The sequence below is a fragment of the Scatophagus argus genome, chromosome 5, assembly GCF_020382885.2.
Source record: "Scatophagus argus isolate fScaArg1 chromosome 5, fScaArg1.pri, whole genome shotgun sequence".
Taxonomy (NCBI): domain Eukaryota; kingdom Metazoa; phylum Chordata; class Actinopteri; family Scatophagidae; genus Scatophagus; species Scatophagus argus.
In genome coordinates this window covers 408493-428793 of record NC_058497.1, presented here as the reverse complement: position 1 = coordinate 428793, position 20301 = coordinate 408493, and the positions used below count along the sequence as shown (strand labels likewise).

The 20301-nt window shown below is 42.2% G+C and overlaps 1 protein-coding gene across 9 annotated transcripts in view; it reads left to right on the top strand.

Annotated features, from left to right (window-relative positions):
- fat3a (FAT atypical cadherin 3a) overlaps positions 1-20301 on the top strand; it is a 193582-nt gene that overhangs the window by 49735 nt on the left and 123546 nt on the right. For 7 of the 9 annotated variants that reach the window (XM_046388064.1, XM_046388062.1, XM_046388060.1 and 4 more), the window contains exons 1-2: positions 6318-6578; positions 7413-10739. In XM_046388064.1, the coding sequence (XP_046244020.1) occupies positions 7430-10739 (3310 nt within the window). In that variant the 5' untranslated portion in view covers positions 6318-6578; positions 7413-7429. Of the gene's footprint in view, positions 1-6317; positions 6579-7412; positions 10740-20301 lie in introns of those variants that run through there. The other 2 variants (XM_046388065.1, XM_046388057.1) reach the window with 2 other exon arrangements.

Here is a 20301-nt window from a genome sequence, read left to right as displayed (position 1 = left end):
GATCCAAAACTAAGAGACACAGGATGAGGTCTGTTAGTTTTGACCACTTAAAGTTGAAAGATGACATCGCTTCATTCAATGTACATAATGTAAAATATTTTTTTCTTATAAACACACTGAGGCACAAAGCAAGCTCAAAAGGAACAAGTCCTTCAAAAAGATCATGTACAATATCAGGAGGAAACCCTGTGCTGACATCAAAATATGAGAGGTGTTTTGATAATTCCTCAAGAATTTGTAAATGATCTGCATGATTGTTTTGGGTTCTCTGAGTAAAGGCACCACTTCTAACTTCTGTAGAAATTTTGATCTTTCTGCAGTGCAAAATCTACATACATATGACCCAATGAAATTTTCAACAAATCCAGTAATACTGTGAGCACCAAGGTTGTCAGCAACACTGAACTGTACCTTTTACTGTTCCCACTCTGTTCCAAAATTACAAGATCACTTATTATAGGTTCCAACACCTTCTCATATTCATAGCATTTCAAATCACTACTTTTGATTAAAGCAACCAAATAAATGGAGGGTAGAGAAGAATTACAGACAGCTGGCAAATTACCCAGAATCCAATATAAACCACAGATTTTATGTTTCCTTTTAGAGGTAGCAAGTGGATTTCAAATTCATCAATGTATAGTACTAAAAAAATACTTTCTGGCTTAGAAAGCAGCCCATTTTCTCAGAAGAAGGCACCATCAAAGAAAGATCTATATATGTGCACACCAGTTGACTGTAGCTGTTTATATAGATTAACAGTCTGATCCAAGATAGTCTGACTGTCCAGAATTTGCTGCAAAGACTTGACTGAAATATACTGGAAAGAAAGATTATTCTTTCGGTCAAGTATGTATTCCACAGGTTCGACTACATTAAAGTGATGCTTGTAGTATTCCTTTCACCTCCAAGCGCTGGAAAGTCAACCTTTACTTCCTAATGCTTTTTTAGTAGGGTTTGTTTCACAGAGGGCACTAGCTAGTTTTTTAACAACTGACTAGTCAAACTGGCATTGATGATCTTGTAATATTTTGCTTATTGTCTTTTGAGTAATGTGTTGATACAGACCAAGCAAATCGGTTAACTCCTGTAAGAGCTCATCTAGAGTTGCATTTGAAGATGCACTTTCTAATTTAAGAAGAACTGATGCAAGTTCAAGTTCTATATCCTTTTCCAAGCTTTCTGAATCCTTATTTTCAAAGGCACAATCTAAATCGGCGTTAAACTCTATATCACCATCACCACCTGAAATATCACAGCAATATTGGGACAAGGTTCTTCATCAGAAATCAGTCTTTTTTCTTTCAACTATCCCATATTTAAATGCACACCCTCTGCCAGAGTGTTTTCTGTATTTATGACTTTTTAAATTATCATAAATATTTGTTTTATATGACCAGTTTTGAAACACACACGAGACTGTCTCCTTTTTAAGATGCTGAAAAATATGCTGAAAAAAATATCTTTCTGCAAAGAGGAAAGGAAAGGAAAGGAAGGAAAGTGACATATCTTGTCATTGGAGGGAACTCACTCCAACGAAATTTGTTCTCTGCATTTAACCCACCCAAGTGACGTGCACGCACACACAGCAAACCCGGGGCAGTGGGCGACCGCGTGCAGCGCCCGGGGAGCAGTGGGGGTTAGGTACCTTGCTCAAGGGTATCTCAGCCATGGACACCGGGACGGGGAATCGAACCAGCGATCCACCGGTTACGGGTCCGACACCCTAACCGCTGATCCCGACTGAGTTGATTATGACCACAAATATGGCATGTAAATGTTGCAAACCCTTTAGTAACTATTTGTTGGGTGGAATGATTTCTTGATAAATGGCTCAGTAAGGCATTCCAAGTCTTGAATCTACATGCAATTACAATACATGCATGGATATGAATGCCCCCTTCCAAAGTGCCTATGATTTAGTTCGTAGTGCTTGAGCAGTTCAGATCTTCTTGTTAACACTCTTTTGCAGTCTTTGCATCTCCACATGAAGTGGGACACCGGAAAAACAAGAGATGGACTTTATTACCCGTGATCCCAGTGATTTATGCATGCATGATGGGACAAATGATTCACTAATTAACTGCACTTTTGAAAACCCTGTGCTTGAGCATACAATTTGTGCAATGTACTAAACCGTATTCAAGCTGAGATCAGATCAAAGAGGGAACATTCAATATTATTCTTGCAATTTAAGAGAACATACTGATTATAGTATGAAGTGTTTGGCTTCAGTTCTTCAGAAGTATTTTATGTAACCCTGATAATGCAAACACTACAATATATCTGTTAAAGAATAACATGTTTGATGTAACGTGTAGATGACATACAGTAGCTGCCGGCAGGCTTGATCAAACTGTGGTACTTTCATGCAGCCAACATTTGTCACTGTTGCTTCCAAGACATCTGAAGCTAAGGGGGAAATACCCCTGAATGGCTTAAGTAGTTGATATGGCTTAGATCAATTTAGCGTGTAAGCGAGAGAATGCAACGCATCCCCTGCATTCAACAGGGATTCAACAGGATATCACGCTTTCAATATTCGAAGTTTAATAAATGCACTAATAACCACATGTGTGATAAAGAGACTGAAAACCATAATTTCAGTGAAATGTCCCATTTAGTTGTCTGTATAGCTACCATAAGTCCTTATTGGACTGTTAAATAGATACAAAGTTAGTGTCGTCAAAGATCATTTTAGTAAAGTTCACTTTAGGTCAGAGGTCTTATAGTCATTAAATATAAAGAAGGTGATTTGTTGAGGTAGAAGTTTGATTTCATTTGAAGTTTGATAATAATTCTGATTCTGGATTTGATTTTACTTCCTAAAGAGCAGTGATTGGTAGAGTTTGGAAGCATACTTCTTGTTTGAATATTTCTGTGGAAACATAAGAAACTGGACAAATTTGTGAGCTTCTGCAATCCATACCTGTGTCCACTGTGATTTGAAGGAGTGTTGAACTGTCTTATGATTGTGCTCCTACTCCTGCCTCACTGTTAAGGTCTCATCCATTGCCGGTTGGTGAAAGAAATCACTCTGGTCAGCTGTTCAGCAAAATGAACCAATACAATGAGGAAAGCAAGCAAACAAGTTTTCAGTGACCATTCCAATACACATACTATATTTTCATAACAAGATTGCCATCTGGAAAGAAAAAACTGAAGTGACCCTCAAAGTGGTCAGCAAGAGTGATCCACAAATGCTCCACTATCATCAAAAATTGTTTATATTACAGTCCAACATTAAAACCAGCACCAACAGACTCAGGGACAGCTTCTTCCCCAGAGCTGTTAAAGCAATAACCCCCCTACAGTGACACACTCACGTCCCACCCCCATACAGGACTTCACACATACACCCTCCCCCGTCTATCTGCATACACACACACAGCATACACATAGTCTGGCACTAAGTGCACTTTGTTTTTATCTACCTCATTTTGTATTTTGTATTTTGTATTTTTTATTTTTATATTTTTTCTTAAGTGTGCAATTTTACTTTTCTCTGACTATTTATAAGTGTGTTTTAAAGCTGAGAATCTGCACAAAATTTCGTTATGCTTGCATAATGACAATAAAGACTCTTGAATCTTGAATCTTGAATAGAGATTTATCATTCACAGGAGTTGATGCTATTTTGTTGTTCACCATCGACTTTCAGTTTTGGCCAGTGATTCAGTGCTTTTGATTTGAAGCACCAAAAAAATGCATTCTTTCCCTTGACGATTAGCTCACCAACTAGAGCCTTTCCACAGGTTCAGAAAGGTGCCACACAGAAACAGAGAGGGTCATGAATGTGTTTCTAGTGACCGTCAATGCTGCAGCAGATTCATATGTGCATCAGCAATTGTGTTAAGACTAGTTCAAAGTCAGTGGAACACACTTACTGACTTGGAGGCCAGTGACAATGTAGCACTTGGAACAGATGTTTATGTCCTTAAACTTCAGTATGAAACATTGCATAGCACAGGAAAAGGAGCAGAAATTAGCGTGTCCACTGTGGTGTCATGTTTCCATCACGTCTGCTGCAGAATCATTTGGACTGGGAATGAATGCTTTGGATTTTTATTAATAAACTATGCATAAGACATACATTCAATAAATTAAATAAATGAAAAGCATGAAAATACCAACAATGCAAAAACAAACAAAAAAACAATCATAGCAATAAGTAGGTGCTTAATGTCATGAGATCTGTTATTAAAATTAGTAATCGGTCTGTGTGTCCAATTTGGACTTGAAGTCTCTGCTATCCCTAGACTAGCTGTAACATGACCCCAACTATTCAAAGCATTGGCCCATGCAGGTGAAACACACTTGAAAAACTCCTTTCTAATGCTGCTGGCACATCTTCCCGCTCTATCCACCCCCCCCCTCTTTTTTTTTCTGTGACAGCTTCAATCACTGTATAAATTGGCCTACTTTACAAGAAGTAGATCTCACCATATCCTTCGACAGTCACAGCTTTGTGTAACCAAACCTATTCAGTTTTTGCTTTGCAGCACCAGAAATGGCTGAAGATTCTGTGCCCTTGATGCATTTTTAAGCATTGTGTGAAAATGGTAGCAAAAAGACAAATTACAGGGGCCAATGTGCTGCAGTTCTCTCTATGGATGAAATAATACACATTCTCTTTCTCTTCCTCTGTCCCCTCCCGTCTTGTTGTGCTGTTTATGTTCTTCTCCATCACTCGTGCTTTTTGTTCCCTCTTTCCTGCCAGACTTTCTGCTTGTCTTTTATACTCCTTTCAAATAGAGAAGGCTGTGATTATTACAGTAGGAGTGAAAACAGTCTTAGGACTTTGCTTTACAGCAAAATTCGGCAGTGAGTACATCTTAACTGATAACATTTTCACTCAGATGGTATATTTTTCTTTGGCCTGGTGATGGTGCTTTCTGTTCAGGCTCTGCTTTGAGTGTAAATTTACAAAAGATACACTATATTGCCAAAAGTATTCATTCACCCGTCCAAATAATTGAATTCAGGTGTTCCAATCACTTTCATGGCCACAGATGTATAAAATCAGACTGCTTCTACAAACACTTGTGAAACAACATGAGCTGCTCCCAGGAGCTTCCAGTATGGTACTGTGATAGGATGCCACCTGTGCAACAAGCCCAGTTGTAAAATTTCCTTGCTGCTAAATATTTCGCAGTCAACTGTCAGTGGTATTATAACAAAGTGGAAACGACTGGGAATGACAGCAACTCAGCCACGAAGTGGTAGGCCACGTAAAATGACAGGGTCAGTGGATGCTGAGACGCACAGTGCGCAGAGGTCGCCAACTTTTTGCAGAGTCAATCGCTACAGGCCTCCAAACTTCATGTGACCTTCAGATTAGCTCAAGAACAATGCGTAGAGAGCTTCATGGAATGAGTTTCCATGGCCGAGCAACTGCATCCAAGACATACATCACCAAGTGCAATGCAAAGTGTCGGATGCAGTGGTGTAAAGCAAGCCACCACTGGACTCTAGAGCTGTGGAGATGCATTCTCTGGAGAGCGTTGACTAGCCTGCATAGAGTCCTGACCTCAACCCGATAGAACACCTTGGGATGAATTACAGCGAAGACTGCAAGGCAGGCCTTCTCGTCCAACATAAGTGTCTGACCTCACAAATGCGCTTTTGGAAGAATGGTCAAAAATTCCCATAGACACACTCCTAAACCTTATGGAAAGCCTTCCCAGAAAAGTTGAAGCTGTTATAGCTGCGAAGGGTGGGTATTAAATCCTATGGATTAAGAAAGTCATTGGTTTGAAACAGTGGTTAGTAGAATTTGATGAAAACTTCACCCCTTCCACCTTTTGGAATTAGTGTGGGGTGATAAAACTCTGCCTGAGTAGGGGAAGTCAGTGTAACCATGACTGATCAGGCAGTGAATTTTTTAGATTGATCTTCCTCAAATGTCATCTTTAAATTTTTTGTTTTTGATTTGTTTTGTTTTTTATTTTTTGTAATTGGTGTATTTAATGCACCATGGTTTGTGTCAGAGAAGAACTATTTTTATTCTGCTGCTATTCCGCTGTTAGCTGTTAACATATGTGTATTAGCAGTGTCAAAGCCAGTGGCGTGTTTATGGGGAGATGTTTAATCAAAATAAAATAAATAAATATGGCTCTGAAATAACCACAATAAATTAATGAATACATGTATTTATTTCAAAATGATGTTTTTCATAATACTACATTTATTTATTTATTTCATGGCGCCTTTATTTCAAAATACCACATTTATTTATTTCATGGCACTTTTATTTCATAATGCTACATTTTATTCATGGCTCTATTTGTTTCCGTTTCTAATATGCAAATGAATGGCCGTTGTTCAGACTAAAGTAAATACACCAGATTGCAGATGCCATTGTGCAGATATAGCTTGTTGACCTTAGCTGCTGAAATTGATCAACATGGCTTGGGCGGATAAAGTTACATTTCCACAGGATCTGTCATTTACAGGTTTCCCTTTCATGCCTAGGTGAAATGCATTGCAACGCATTCTGGTAACGTCAGAAGTCCTTAACCCTCATTGCCCGACCCCAAATCCACCCTCACTAGCTGGCACTGTGATTACAGTTTAAGGTCAGAAGAAAACTCAAATATTGTTTTGGCATTTTACTTGGGTTGATTCTAGCTGCTCTGACCTGAATGACTGCTGAATTGTATTAAAATGCAGCCTTGTTTTGCTTTGTTTCAGATAAGGTAGTTTCTGGGTATGCTCACAAAGCCAGTTTATTTGTTTCAAAGTCAAAAATCAAGACTGGATTATGTTCATGACGTGTGTGTTATTGAATAATTATAGATTTACCCAGGCACTTAAGCAGTGTGTTATAATGTGTGTGCATCTTTTCCCAAGCCATCACTCCATCCCTTGTGTTGAAACGTCCTCAAAATACACATCACTGTGGCACTCCTGTGGCCACAGCATGGCTTTTATTAGATTTAATTTTTAAACCAAAATCCAGATTAGTTACTACTCAGCTTCAAGCCATATTTGTTTTGCTTCTCAATATATTACTTGGTTTTAAAACACAGGGATGCAGTTTTCATCCCTTTTCAGGAACAGGGTTATGAAAGGGCAATGGTGTAGCATCCATCATTTTGACCTGTGGAGTTATTTTCTTTGATGTTTGTTTTGGTGATGTCTTTTCCTGTCTGTACAATTATTTTGTTCTTTCTCAAACCACCTCTGATTTTTCTGAAACTTTCGATTGAGCACCAGAGTCCAGAGACCACCCAAGGATTATGTCAGCCTTCATTGTGGTTGCTTGGTAACTCTGAACATCTCCCTCCTCTCCCCTCCCTACCTCCAATCTCTGTAGTCTATTGGATAATTAGTAGCATATAAAGGCTGTAAATCCTCCCCCTGTGGCTAAACTTTGTCTCCCTGTCTCTGCCTGTTTCTTTCTGTTTCAGGGTGGAATGATGATGGGATGGATGTGAATATGGGCCAGTGGGCAGGCATGCGAGCCCCTCTTCTCAACCTGACCCTGCTGCTACTCTTGCTGCTCTTCAAGCTATCACCCTGCTGTAGCCAGAGCACCCAGGGGTTCCTTCACAATGGACCTCACTTCAACTTCACTCAGGCTGTCTACCACTCCACGGTTTATGAAAATTCAGCAGCACGCACCTATGCCAACAGTAAAGTTAAAATGGGCATCCACCTGGCACAACGCTCCTGGGAGATTCGCTACAGAATCACCTCAGGTGATGACGAAGGATTTTTCAAAGCAGAGGAGTATGTGCTGGGCGACTTCTGTTTCTTGCGCATAAGGACTAAAGGCGGTAACTCGGCTATCTTGAACCGAGAGATCCAGGATAATTATGTATTGACAGTGAAAGCATCTGTCAAGGGAGAGGCCCTTCTAGAGACCTGGACCAAAGTCAGAATCCAGGTCTTAGATATGAATGACCTGAGACCTTTATTCTCACCCACTACTTACTCTGTCACCATAGCGGAGAGCACCCCTCTCAGGACTAGCATAGCACAAGTTACTGCCACAGATGCAGATATTGGATCCAATGGGGAATTTTACTATTTTTTCAAGGAGAAAAATGAGTTGTTTGCAGTACATCCAACCAGTGGTGTCGTTTCTCTCAGTGGAAAGCTCAATATTGATGAGCAAAACCGGTATGACTTGGAAATCCTGGCAGTGGACCGTGGCATGAAGCTCTATGGAAATAATGGGGTCAGCAGTACAGCCAAGCTTTTTGTTCATGTAGAACGTGTGAATGAGCATGCGCCAGTCATGAGTGTGGTTACCCATAGCCCCTTGTGGCTTGATAAAAATCCTGTCTATGGTTTAGTCACTGTTGAGGACCTAGATGAAGGACTAAATGGAGAAATAGACTCAGTGGTCATTGTGGGTGGAGACCCCTCAGAGAACTTTTATGTTGAAAGATCTGAGGAAGGCGAGTATGTCATAAAGGTCTCTGAGTCAATAAGGTGGGAGACTTGCCCTTATGGCTGGAACCTCACTTTGCAGGCTAAGGACAGGGGAACCCCACAGAAATTCTCTGCTGTGAAGGTTATCCACATTATGGACAAGAAACAACAGACACCTGTAGCAAAGTTTGAGCGAGAGTTGTATGATATTATTCTGAATGAAATTTCACCACCAGGCACGATTGTAGAGGCTGTTAAAATCAAGCCAGAGCCTGATGATGCAGAATATATTCTGACACCTTCTGCTGATTCAGCCTTTTTTCAAATAAACACCTTAACAGGTGTAATCTCCACCACTTATTGGTTCACTCAGGTGACAAAACATGTATTTAATCTTGAGGTACTGGAAATAGGTAGTGAGCTTAAAGTTAATGTGAGGGTAACCATTGAGGATGCCAATGACAACATGCCAACTTTTGCTCAGTCCTCTTATGAGATTTCAGTTAATGAAAGTGTACCAGTTGGGACCAATGTATTAACAGTTTCTGCAGTGGATGAGGATAAAGGAGAAAATGGATACATAACATATACCATTTCCAGCCTTCAATCATTACCTTTCAAAATCAATCAGTTTTCTGGTATCATCAGCACCACTAAAGAGTTGGACTTTGAATCGTCATCAGAGAGCTTTATGTTTGTTGTCAGAGCATCTGACTGGGGGTCACCATACAGGCGAGAGAGTGAAGTCAATGTAACAATCCACCTGGAAAATGTAAATGATAACCAGCCATTATTTGAAAAGATTGCATGCCAAGGGGTGATCTCCAGGGATTTTCCAGTAGATGAAGTTATTACTACAATGTCTGCAATTGATATAGATGAGTTAGAGCTAGTAAAATATAAAATAATTTCAGGGAATGAATGGGGATACTTTGATCTCAATCCGGATTCAGGTGTCCTTCTACTGCAGCATTCTCTTGCCACAGCCAGTGCAAATAATGATATCTTCAGTCTCAAAATAACTGCCACAGATGGTGAGAACTTCTCTGATCCTATGTTTATTAACATTTCAGTTACTGATGAGAAATCTCCCCCCCTAAGTTTTAACTGTAAAGAGACAAGGGTAGCCCAAAAGTTAGCTGAAAAGTTACTCAAAAAGTCAAAAGCTAATACAAAGCCCAAAATTGATGAAGGTTTTATTGACCTTTTCTCTGTCAATCGGCAAACGCCCCAGTTTGACAAAGATTTTCCCACAAATATTGCTGTGTATGAAGACCTAAAGGTTGGCTCAAGTGTTTTTGTGGTGAATGCCTTTGATGGTGACACAGGTTTCAATGGTCAGATTCTATACGCCATTTCAGATGGAAATACTGACAACTGTTTTACCATCAACATGGAGACTGGCCTTATCAGTGTCTTCCTGCCCATGGACAGAGAAAAGAGGGATCGCTATCTTCTCAACCTAACTATCTATGACCTTGGCTTACCATCCAAATCTGCTTGGCGTTTGCTTACTGTTTACATAGAGGATGCTAATGATAATGCACCCCAGTTTTTGCAAGATGGAGGTTATGTAATTGTCATACCTGAAAACACAGCCATAGGCACAGATGTCATCCAGGTTACTGCCACTGACAAAGATCTTGGACCCAATGGGGAAATTGCATTCTCTGTTTTGACCAGTAACACCCAATTTGGTATCAACTCCACTAATGGGATAGTGTATGTTGCTGGCCAACTAGACAGGGAGTTTGTTGCTGTTTTTAACCTGAAGATTGAGGCCCGGGACAAGGCACAGAAAGGGATCCAGAGGTTTTCTGTGACCACGTTGAAAATCATTTTGGAGGATGTGAATGACTGCCCTCCACTATTTATCCCTAGTGTGTACAAAGCTAGGGCTCTGGAGGATCTCCCAGTAGGAACAGTTGTGGCCTGGTTAGAAACCCAGGACCCAGACTTGGGGTTGGGTGGCCAGGTGCGGTACTCTCTAGCCAATGACTACAGTGGATGGTTTGAGGTAGACAGGGCCAGTGGGGCTATTCGACTGACGAAAGAGCTGGATTACGAGACACAGCAGTTCTACAACCTCACTGTAAAAGCCAAAGACAAGGGAAGACCAGTTTCTCTTCTCTCTGTCACCTTTGTGGAGGTTGAGGTTGTAGATGTAAATGAAAATCTCTACGCTCCATACTTTTCCCACTTTGCCTTGACAGGATTAGTCAAAGAAAATGCCAGAATTGGAACTACCCTACTCCAAGTCACAGCTAACGATGATGATGCTGGCAGAGATGGAGAAGTCAAGTACTCCATTCATGACGGGAGTGGGCTTGGACGATTTGCCATTGATGAAGAGACAGGTGAGTTTTCTTTGAAAAATATCTTATTTGTCTCATGTAGAGATCAAAGAGAGTCAAAGACAACACTAGCACTTTTAAAATATTGTTTTAACTTTGATCAGAGAATTAAAATTTCATGGACAGCCAGTTAGAAACAGTCTCAATGATGGTGATGGTAAAAGTATGGGTCTCAGGACAAGAACAGCTGCCACATTCTGGCACGTACAGGTCGCCATGGCTTACAAAATGAGTTGGGTGATAAACAACAACATCAACAAACAACAATAAAGACAGACCTAATTACTGTTGCCGGACTATAGCAGCCTGATAGCTGAAGGAATAAAGGAATAAAAGAATTTGTTTTCCTCAGAGGTGCTCAGCTTGAGAGCATTAACGCAAATTGACTGGAAAGAATAGATTGACAATACTTTTGCTTTCTGGACCACACATTTCTTTCAGATTGAATGCAAGTCTTTTAATGCTTTTAACAATGATCAATGAGCAGACTTTAACAGTGCTGTTAGGCTATTCGTGTCCTTCAAAGACAACCCACTGAACCAGCATATAAAATGCTTATATCCTTTAAATGTCCAGTGAAAGAGTACTGAATTACATAGAATATTTTCAGATATAGTAAAGGAATTTAGAGCTCACATTACACATCAAGTGGATTCTTTGTTGTCCTCACTTAACTAACACTTAGTTAAGTGTTTGCATTAGGCTTAAAGTGAGAATCAGGCAGCCCTGAGGAGAACCAGTGTTCAACATGATAGCATGGGACATGTGTCCATTCACAAAAACCTGCTGAATTCTGTCATTTAAAATATTTAAAGGAAGCAATACATTCTGATCAGATAACATAAAATAAGAAGTTAGTCATTCAATCGGAATATAAGAGAAATCATGAAAAAAAAGTCTCACATGAGATTTAGGTTTCTCAATGTGCTTATGCACTGTGTCTAAAATGAAGAACTTTGCATCTTCTATGCTGTTACCAGCCTGATAAGCAAACTGAAATTAGATAAAACCGAGGAAGAGGAGGTTTTTTAAGAAGAGTCCTGACTATGGCATGTTTAAAAACATCAAGAGCAATACTAGAGCTCAAACTGTTGTTAATTAAATCCAAGACAGAAGGTCCAATAGTAGGGAAAACTTCTTTTAGCTATTTAGTTGGAACAAGAACCAAGGGGCAGTTGGTAGTTCTCATATTTCTGACCACATCAGTGAGCAATCGACAGGTTCAAAGTGATCAGTTAGTGCAGAATTTGTGGCTGTAACAGAGAAGGCAGAAAAGTCAGTACCAACTATCCTGTCTAGCAGACACCACTTGATCAACAAAAAAGTGGAGAAAATCCTCATGAGCGGAAACTGAGGCACCTATCCAAGAAGATGTGTGAGGGTTCACAGCAGAGTTGATTGTACTGAACAACACCCTCAAACAATGTGCATTACTAGAGATAATGTCAGACAAATATTTGGACGTTGCCTCTTTCACAGCTCTCTGATAATGAGCAAGACTGTCAGAGACACATGCAATTAGTCCTTTTTCTACCGACGCTCTGTCTACAACGCTGCCTTAGGGTACCTATAATATCATTTAATCAGGGATGTCTTGGCTTAATGCGCCTGATTTTATAAGGGGCAATAGTATCCAAGATCCCACAGCAGGTAGTGAGAAACTATGAAAGGAAACTATCTGGGCATCCAGGTTGAGCAGATTCTCCAAGGGCAAGAAACTCTGAGTCCGTGAAAGCAGCAGCTAACTTCTCTGCAGCAGAAGAGGTAATGATATGGTGACGGTAGGCTGGGGCAAAAGGCTTACTGGCTGGTGTTGGAGCTGGATATTTAAATATAATGGGAAAATGATCTGAGATGTCGGACTCTGATATTTCAATGACAGATATTGAGACAGACAGCCCATGAGAGATTATTAGGTCCAGTGTGTGTCCAACACTGTGTGTGGGTCCATCCACAGACTTTGTTAAATCAAAAGAAGTCTCTTAAAATCTGTGGCTGGATGATCGGAAAGGCAGCAGACATGAATGTTAAAGATTGTGGGGAGCTGTCGTCGCCATGTTTAATCTATGTTTCCATCAACAGAAGGAAATCTAGGAAGTGTGTTGAAAAGTACTCATTTAGAGTAAAAGTTTTATTTGTAAGAGACATGGCTTTGATCAAGGCAAGTCGAATCAGGATGTCAGTGGGGGAGCCACAGACAACATCCTCAGACCAGAGAATTTTGTTTCTTGTGGTCTGATAGTCCTTCAGGTGCCTTTTTGCAAACTCCAGGTGGACTTTCATGTGAATTTTACTGAGGAGTGGCTTCCTTCTGGCCATTCTACCATACAGGCCTGATTGGTGGAGAGCTGCGGAAATGGTTGTCCTTCTTGAAGGTTCTCCTCTCTCCACCTAGCAACACTGGAGCTCTGTCAGAGTGACCACTGGGTCCTTGGTCACCTCCCTGACCCTTCTACCCCGATCACTCAGTTTACTTGGGCAGCAAGTTCTAGGAGGAGTCCTGGTGGTTCCAAACTTCTTCCACTTACGGATTATGGAGGCTACTGTGCTCTTTGGGACCTTGAATGCAGCAGAAATCTTGCTGTAGCCTTCCCCAGATCTGTTCCTTGACACAATCTTGTCTCAGAGGTCTACAGACAATTCCTTTGACTTCATGGCTTGGTTTGTGTTCTGACATGCACTGTCAACTGTGAGGGCTTATATAGACAGGTATGTGTACTTCCTCTCTTTTTGAAACATGAGAATTTAGGTGATACAAAAAGTCTTTCACATCAATCAGCTGTTTCTGACAGTGAGGAAGTTCACATATAAAGGGTCCCTACAAAGTCTCACACTGACTGTGACCGATGATGATAGTAAACATGACATTTTAAAGCATTGTAATTTCTGAAATGTGACTTGCAACCAACTATAGAACATGCAAACTGGTAATATGCTTCATTATTGTGTAGCACTTGATGCTATATGTAACCTTTAAGGGTTTTCACAGAAACACCACTATGACAAGTGTAGTCTTTGGACATCCTTAACTACGGTGCCACTCTCACCTGTTCAGATGGGTTAACAGCCTGACATCAACCACTCAGAGTTAATCTGCTGAGATATGATGAGATAAGATAAAAATAATCCTTTATTAGTCCCATAACTGGGAAATTGCAGAGAGAGAGAGAGAAAGAAGAAAAGCTTTTTCAGTGCATGGAACATCTGAATTAAGAAATCTAAAGATCAAAAGAAATGCATGTAATGAAGAATATGGTGTGAAGATAGCTGAAACGCTTCAACAATCAACACCACCTCAACCATAATACATAAACGTTAGCTTTGATGTCAAACCAACTCTAAACTCAACATGAGAGGAGAGTTGAATTTAAAGCTTGACGTTAATTAGCTAACACTTCAATTAACACACTTCAGTTAGCAAATTAACGCAATGTGTAAATTACAATTCGTACAGTTTTATTACCTTCGCCAGACTGCAGTCAAAGGAAAGTCATAGTGCTAGCATAAAATAATTAGCAAGCTCATGGTAACGTTGCTTAGCTTGAATTCAGCATAAAGTTACTTGCCTTATCACAGTAGGTATTGTTGTGCCCGTGCAGCGACTGTGGCCGTATGACTGTCCACAGTGCACATTAAAATATAGCGACTTTCAGACTTTCGTTTGTTCACCTTTGTGCCTTTTCTTCCTCGTCCAAATTTTGTCACTTGCTGGTTACTGAATAAATAAGTTCTCTCCCAAAATACAGAATTTTCCAAGCCTACTCAACAGTGTCTCGTTAGCTCGTCGCGTTGTGCTTGCTATTAATAACTCCTCCTCCCAGACAGTCAGTCACTTCCTAAGCGTCCCAAAATCCTCACTGGCTTGTTTTTTAATGTCCGTTTCCTGATCGCGCAAACATGAACCCACTTGGTATTTATGTTCAAAACTCAGATACAAATTCTGGTTGGAACTATTGCAATTCTTCCATGCTGTTCCTTCCATGCTGTACAAGTACTGTTATACAGGCCATGAGATAATAACACCGTAAGTAACCAACACGTGGACAAGGATGAGTGCTACTAGGGTTTTGCTCGCTAATTTGGACAGAGGCAGAAAATTTAAGACGAGTGATCTGAGACAGAATAATTCACATTCACCGAGGCTAATGTTATATTGTAGTCAACTTCAAACAGCCCAGACATCTCTACTTTCGTTGTCAGTGTAAATGTTCTAGAATTAGGCCTACTTTGAAATTAATCTGCCTTCCAAAGTCCAGGTGTTGCTGCCACAGGAAGAATGGCAGATTAATTAAAATGTCGGACTCCTCAAACGAACAGGAGGACGGCGTTTGTTGTTTTTAAAAAAGTCCACAAACTAAGACGGAACAGCATTTGGCAATATAGCTCACTTTTACCTATCCTACGTTAATGTTAGCGATAGTTGTTCCAGATTAATGTTAATGTTAGACCTTCGGTGAGGCCTCATGGCACTCGCAAAATTGACAAACTCAGCGTTACTGAATGAAGCCAGGCGACGATTTTACATTTTCCAGTGCAATACATGCGTGATCATTTGGCTAAAAGTTAACTTTAAGCAATATAAATAGTTCCTTACATGTGTTGCACGGTGTATGTAGCCCTTCAAGACATGGTCTTGTTCTTCGGCTGCTGCATGTGGGCGGATCGTGACGTTTTACTTTTTTTGTGAAAGCAATTTATTGTGAAGTTCAGTAAAATCAATTTTATGGCAGATAATAATAAGTTACCAAAACATTCACACTCTTTACTTATGTGTAACTTAAATAAATTCAAAAAGAAAAGGGAATTAATTTATTGGAAGAAATATACTTTTTAAAATAAATTCCTATAGGCTGCACCATTGAAGGACTTTGTACAGTGTGTCTTAAGGTACTGTTACGTTCTTTTTCAGTCACAATGTGACATTCTTTTGCTTTTTGCATGGTAAAGTACCACTATCATAATCACTTTAAAGATGTGATGCAAGGATGTGATGCATGCATGTTACACCAGTTTTTGAAGAATCAGAAAATTGGAGTGAACTAAACCTCCATTCAGAGACTATTTTCCGACTCTGAAAATGGCCCTAGCAGTGCTGATCTGAGCCTGCGTGACGCAAAGAGCTGATTTGGCTTGCAGACCAATTAAAGGTCGGTCATGAACAGGTAAAGAAGGTAAGATATGAGATAAGGTAAGATGAGACTTTATTGATCCCCGAGGGAGGAATTTACAGAACAACTTCTGTATTTCATGTAGCCAAGTACTTTTGATCAGACTGTGACCTGCCATTTTTTCAACATGTGTGAGCAATGTGAGATACCCGGAAATGGGATCAAGACCCTGCCACAGAGATCTGTGCAGCCGTTGATCTGTTAGTTTCACACATGCAGCAATTTCTATAAACTGTCCATAAAGGATCTGAATATTGCCCTGAACACTTATGGAAACCTGAGTAAAACAGATGCACTTTCAATTTAAATTATGTAAATTAGGGCCCAAAATATTGAAACATATTTTATTAATAGTCTTAATATTATGAGACTGAGAAGGGCTCATTCTGAGGATGCGCTAAGACAGTGTAGATCACAGGTATTAGCAGAACAAAGGACAGAAACTCAGGCTGACCAGTATGATTAACTATCTTTGTTTTCAGTACTATCTGGTTTGAATCTGTTTATTTGAAAGTGAATGCATAAATATTATAGATGTTCAAGATGGCGGCGCGCGGTAGTGCAGTGGCTTCTCACGCTCCCGGGTTTAAGCCCTTTTTTTGTAGTTTTTGTGCTGGTCTGAAGGCCAGCTCTACTTGTTTTGGTTGTCTAAACCAACGAATAAGGTACAGCCGAGCCGAACTCTTTAAAATAAGGGACGGCTCGAACACTATGACCACTACAACAACAACAACAACAACAACGGCCTCACACCAACTCAGAGCTTCGCTGGGTAGACTGCAGCTGCTAAGAACACCGGACTGGCGTAGCAGGCTACACCGGACGGAGGGCAAGAGGAAGCGGTGTGCGCGGAAGCAGAAGAGGGGCAAACGGGGCGGCCTGTTAGCTCAGCTAAAGGCTAATGCCGGGAGACCACCGATCCCGTCCCTGTTCCTGTCCAATGTCCGTTCTCTGGACAACAAAATGGACCTACTTCGACTGAGGCTAGGGGTTTCACGTGAAATGAGGAACTGTGCAGTGCTTTGTCTCATGGAAACATGGCTAAACGAGAACATGCCGGATCCAGCCTTCCAGATCGAGGGCCGGCTTCTCTTCCGAGCGGACCGTAACCAGCTATCGGGGAAAGTTCGGGGGGGCGGACTATGCGTCTACGTTAACAAAGGTTGTACAAACTGTATAAAAGTTAACAGCCACTGCTCTGAGGCGATAGAGTATATGACTGTGAAATGTCGGCCACACTATCTGCCTCGGGAGTTTACGGCGGTGTTTGTTATGGCTGTTTACATCGCGCCGGGTGCTAATGCTAACGAGGCGCTAAGGGAGCTACACAATAACATCAGCTCGCTCCAGCACAAGCACCCGGAGGCTTTTTACGTGGTTGCAGGAGACTTCAACCACGTAAACCTGACAGACACTCTGCCTAAGTTCTACCAGCATGTCACCATACCAACACGGGGAAATAACACGCTGGACCGTGTTTACACGAACAAACGAGACGCATACAGAGCTGTCCCCCACCCCCACCTCGGCTTCTCCGACCACATCTCCATCATGCTGCTTCCTGCCTACCGTCCGCTGCTTAGACGCCACACACCAACGCAGAGGACCATCACCGTGTGGCCCAGCGATGCAGTCCCTGCACTACAGGACTGCTTCCAGTGCACGGACTGGCAGGTCTTCAGGGAAGCAGCTGTCCGTGAGGGAGAGGTGGACCTGGAGGACTACACATCTGCGGTCCTCAGCTACATCTACAAGTGTGCAGAGGATGTTACCAGTACCAGGACAGTAACCACCTACGCAAACCAGAAACCCTGGCTCAACACGGAGGTCCGTTCTCTGCTGAAAGCCAGGGATGCTGCGTTTAGGTCAGGTGATAGAATGGCACTCAGGGCGGCATGGAGAGAGCTGACGGCAGGAGTGAAGAGGGCCAAGACCGCATACGCCCAGAGGATCCAGGGACACTTTGCGTCCAACGATCCACGGAGCATGTGGAGGGGCATTAAGTGCATCACAGACTATAACACCAAAGATGCACAATGCCCCAGGGACCCCTCTCTGCCTGAAGCTCTCAACAACTTCTTTGCCCGCTTTGAGGACCCGGACGCCCCCCTCAGCACCAGACTCACCCCCCCACCTGGTGAAGAGCCCCTCAGCGTGACCTCAGCTGAAGTGAGGAGGACCCTCCAGAGGATAAACCCACACAAAGCTGCAGGCCCCGATAATATCCCGGGGCGGGTGCTGAAGGGCTGTGCACATCAGCTCACAGATGTACTGACGGACATCTTCAACACCTCTCTCCAACAAGCGATGGTCCCCACCTGTCTGAAGACCGCTACAATCATCCCCATTCCCAAAACCTCCACAGTGACGAGCCTGAATGACTATCGGCCAGTAGCCCTCACTCCGATAGTCATGAAGTGCTTTGAGAGACTGGTCATGGCCCGTATCAAAGACTGCATCGACGTCACTGTGGATCCACACCAATACGCATATAGGAAGAACCGATCCACAGAGGATGCCATATCTTCTGTGGTCCACACAACTCTCACCCACCTAGAGAATAAAGACTCCTATGTCCGCCTTCTCTTTGTGGATTTCACATCAGCCTTTAACACAATCATTCCGCAGACACTGATCCATAAGCTCAGTGCTCTCGGTTTGGGCTCCACCCTCTGCAATTGGGTCCTGGACTTCCTGACGGACAGGCCGCAAACAGTGAAGATCCATGACATCTCCTCCTCCCCCATCACCCTCAGCACCGGCTCTCCCCAGGGCTGTGTGCTGAGCCCCCTCCTATTCACCCTGCTAACACACGACTGCTCAGCACGACATCCGAGCTGCCTCATCGTGAAATTTGCGGATGATACAGCTGTGGTTGGACGCATCGCCAACAGCGACGAGGCCGACTACAGGCAGGAGGTGGAACGCCTGGAGGGTTGGTGCAGAGAGAACAACCTCTGCATCAACGTGAAAAAGACCAAGGAGATGATCGTGGACTTCAGAAGGGGCAGACATCTCCCCCTTCCTCCCCTGTACATCGGAGGGACAGCGGTGGAAGTGGTCTCCAGTTTCAGGTACCTGGGCGTCCACATAACGGACGACCTCACCTGGAGCAACAACACTTCCTGCCTCATCAGGAAGGCACACCAGCGCCTCTACTTCCTCAGGAGGCTGAGGCGTGCCGGACTGGGGAGTTCGGTCCTCACATCCTTCTACAGATGTGTGCTGGAGAGCGTCCTGTGCTCCTGCATCACTGTGTGGCACGGCAGCTGCTCTGCAGCAGAGAAAAAAGCTCTGCAGAGGGTGGTGAAAGCTGCACAAAAGACTGTGGGACACAGCCTATCCACCACCACAGACATTTACACCTCCAGGTGCAGGAATAGGGCCTCCTGCATCATGAAGGACCCCACCCACCCCTCACACAAACTGTTTGCCCCTCTCCCCTCAGGCAGGAGGCTGCGGAGCATCAAGAGCAGGACCACCAGACTGAGGAACAGCTTCTTCCCAGAAGCTGTGAGACTGTTGAACTCTGGAGGTCCTCTGTAGCCCCTGCTGCCAAACTCACACCTCACACACCAACAAACACACAAACAACCACCCATGGAACATTTTGCACAATGCAGCATTTGCACAGAACTCAAACTGCTCATGTTCATTGCACTACGGTCATTTTGCACTACCCTGTCAGCCATTTGCACTACTGTTTATACTGTTTACACTGGTGTTTATATCATCTACTGTTTTTCACTTTATATTACACTGTTTTTATATTATATAGCATTGTTTATATTTATATTTATTTTGTTAAGAAACTGGGCTTATACTGGGACCGGGGAAACTAATTTCGTTCCACTCATGTTTACGTGTGTGAAATGACAATAAAGCTCCTTGAATCCTTGAATCCTTGAATCCTTGAATGTTCTTTGTATGTCTCAAATTACGTCCTGCTGATGTCAGCCTGAATCCTCCTTCCATGGAACACTCCTCAGCCACCTGTTTTCATGCAGTAATATGTTTTACCATCAGCACACACTTATACACTTGAACATTACACAGAACTGCACTCCTTTTACTACCACAATTAGCGAATTAATGACTACATTTATCATAACTACAGGCTGAGAAAGGGCCTGAATGTTTTGTTGAGTACTTTGCTGTGCTTAAGTGTCAACTGGAATATGGATGGATCCTGTGTATGTGTGTGTGTGTGTGTGTGTGTGTGTGTGTGTGTGTGTTGTGTGTTGGTTTGTTTGATTGTGGGTGTGTGTGTTTAGAAGTAGCAGCTGGGAATATGAATCATGAATTGGTGACATTAGGATGGTTTGTTGACTATTGACTGGGGCATCTAGCAAATTTTAGTATTTTATGGCAATGTCCATTAATTTTACATTTAAAAA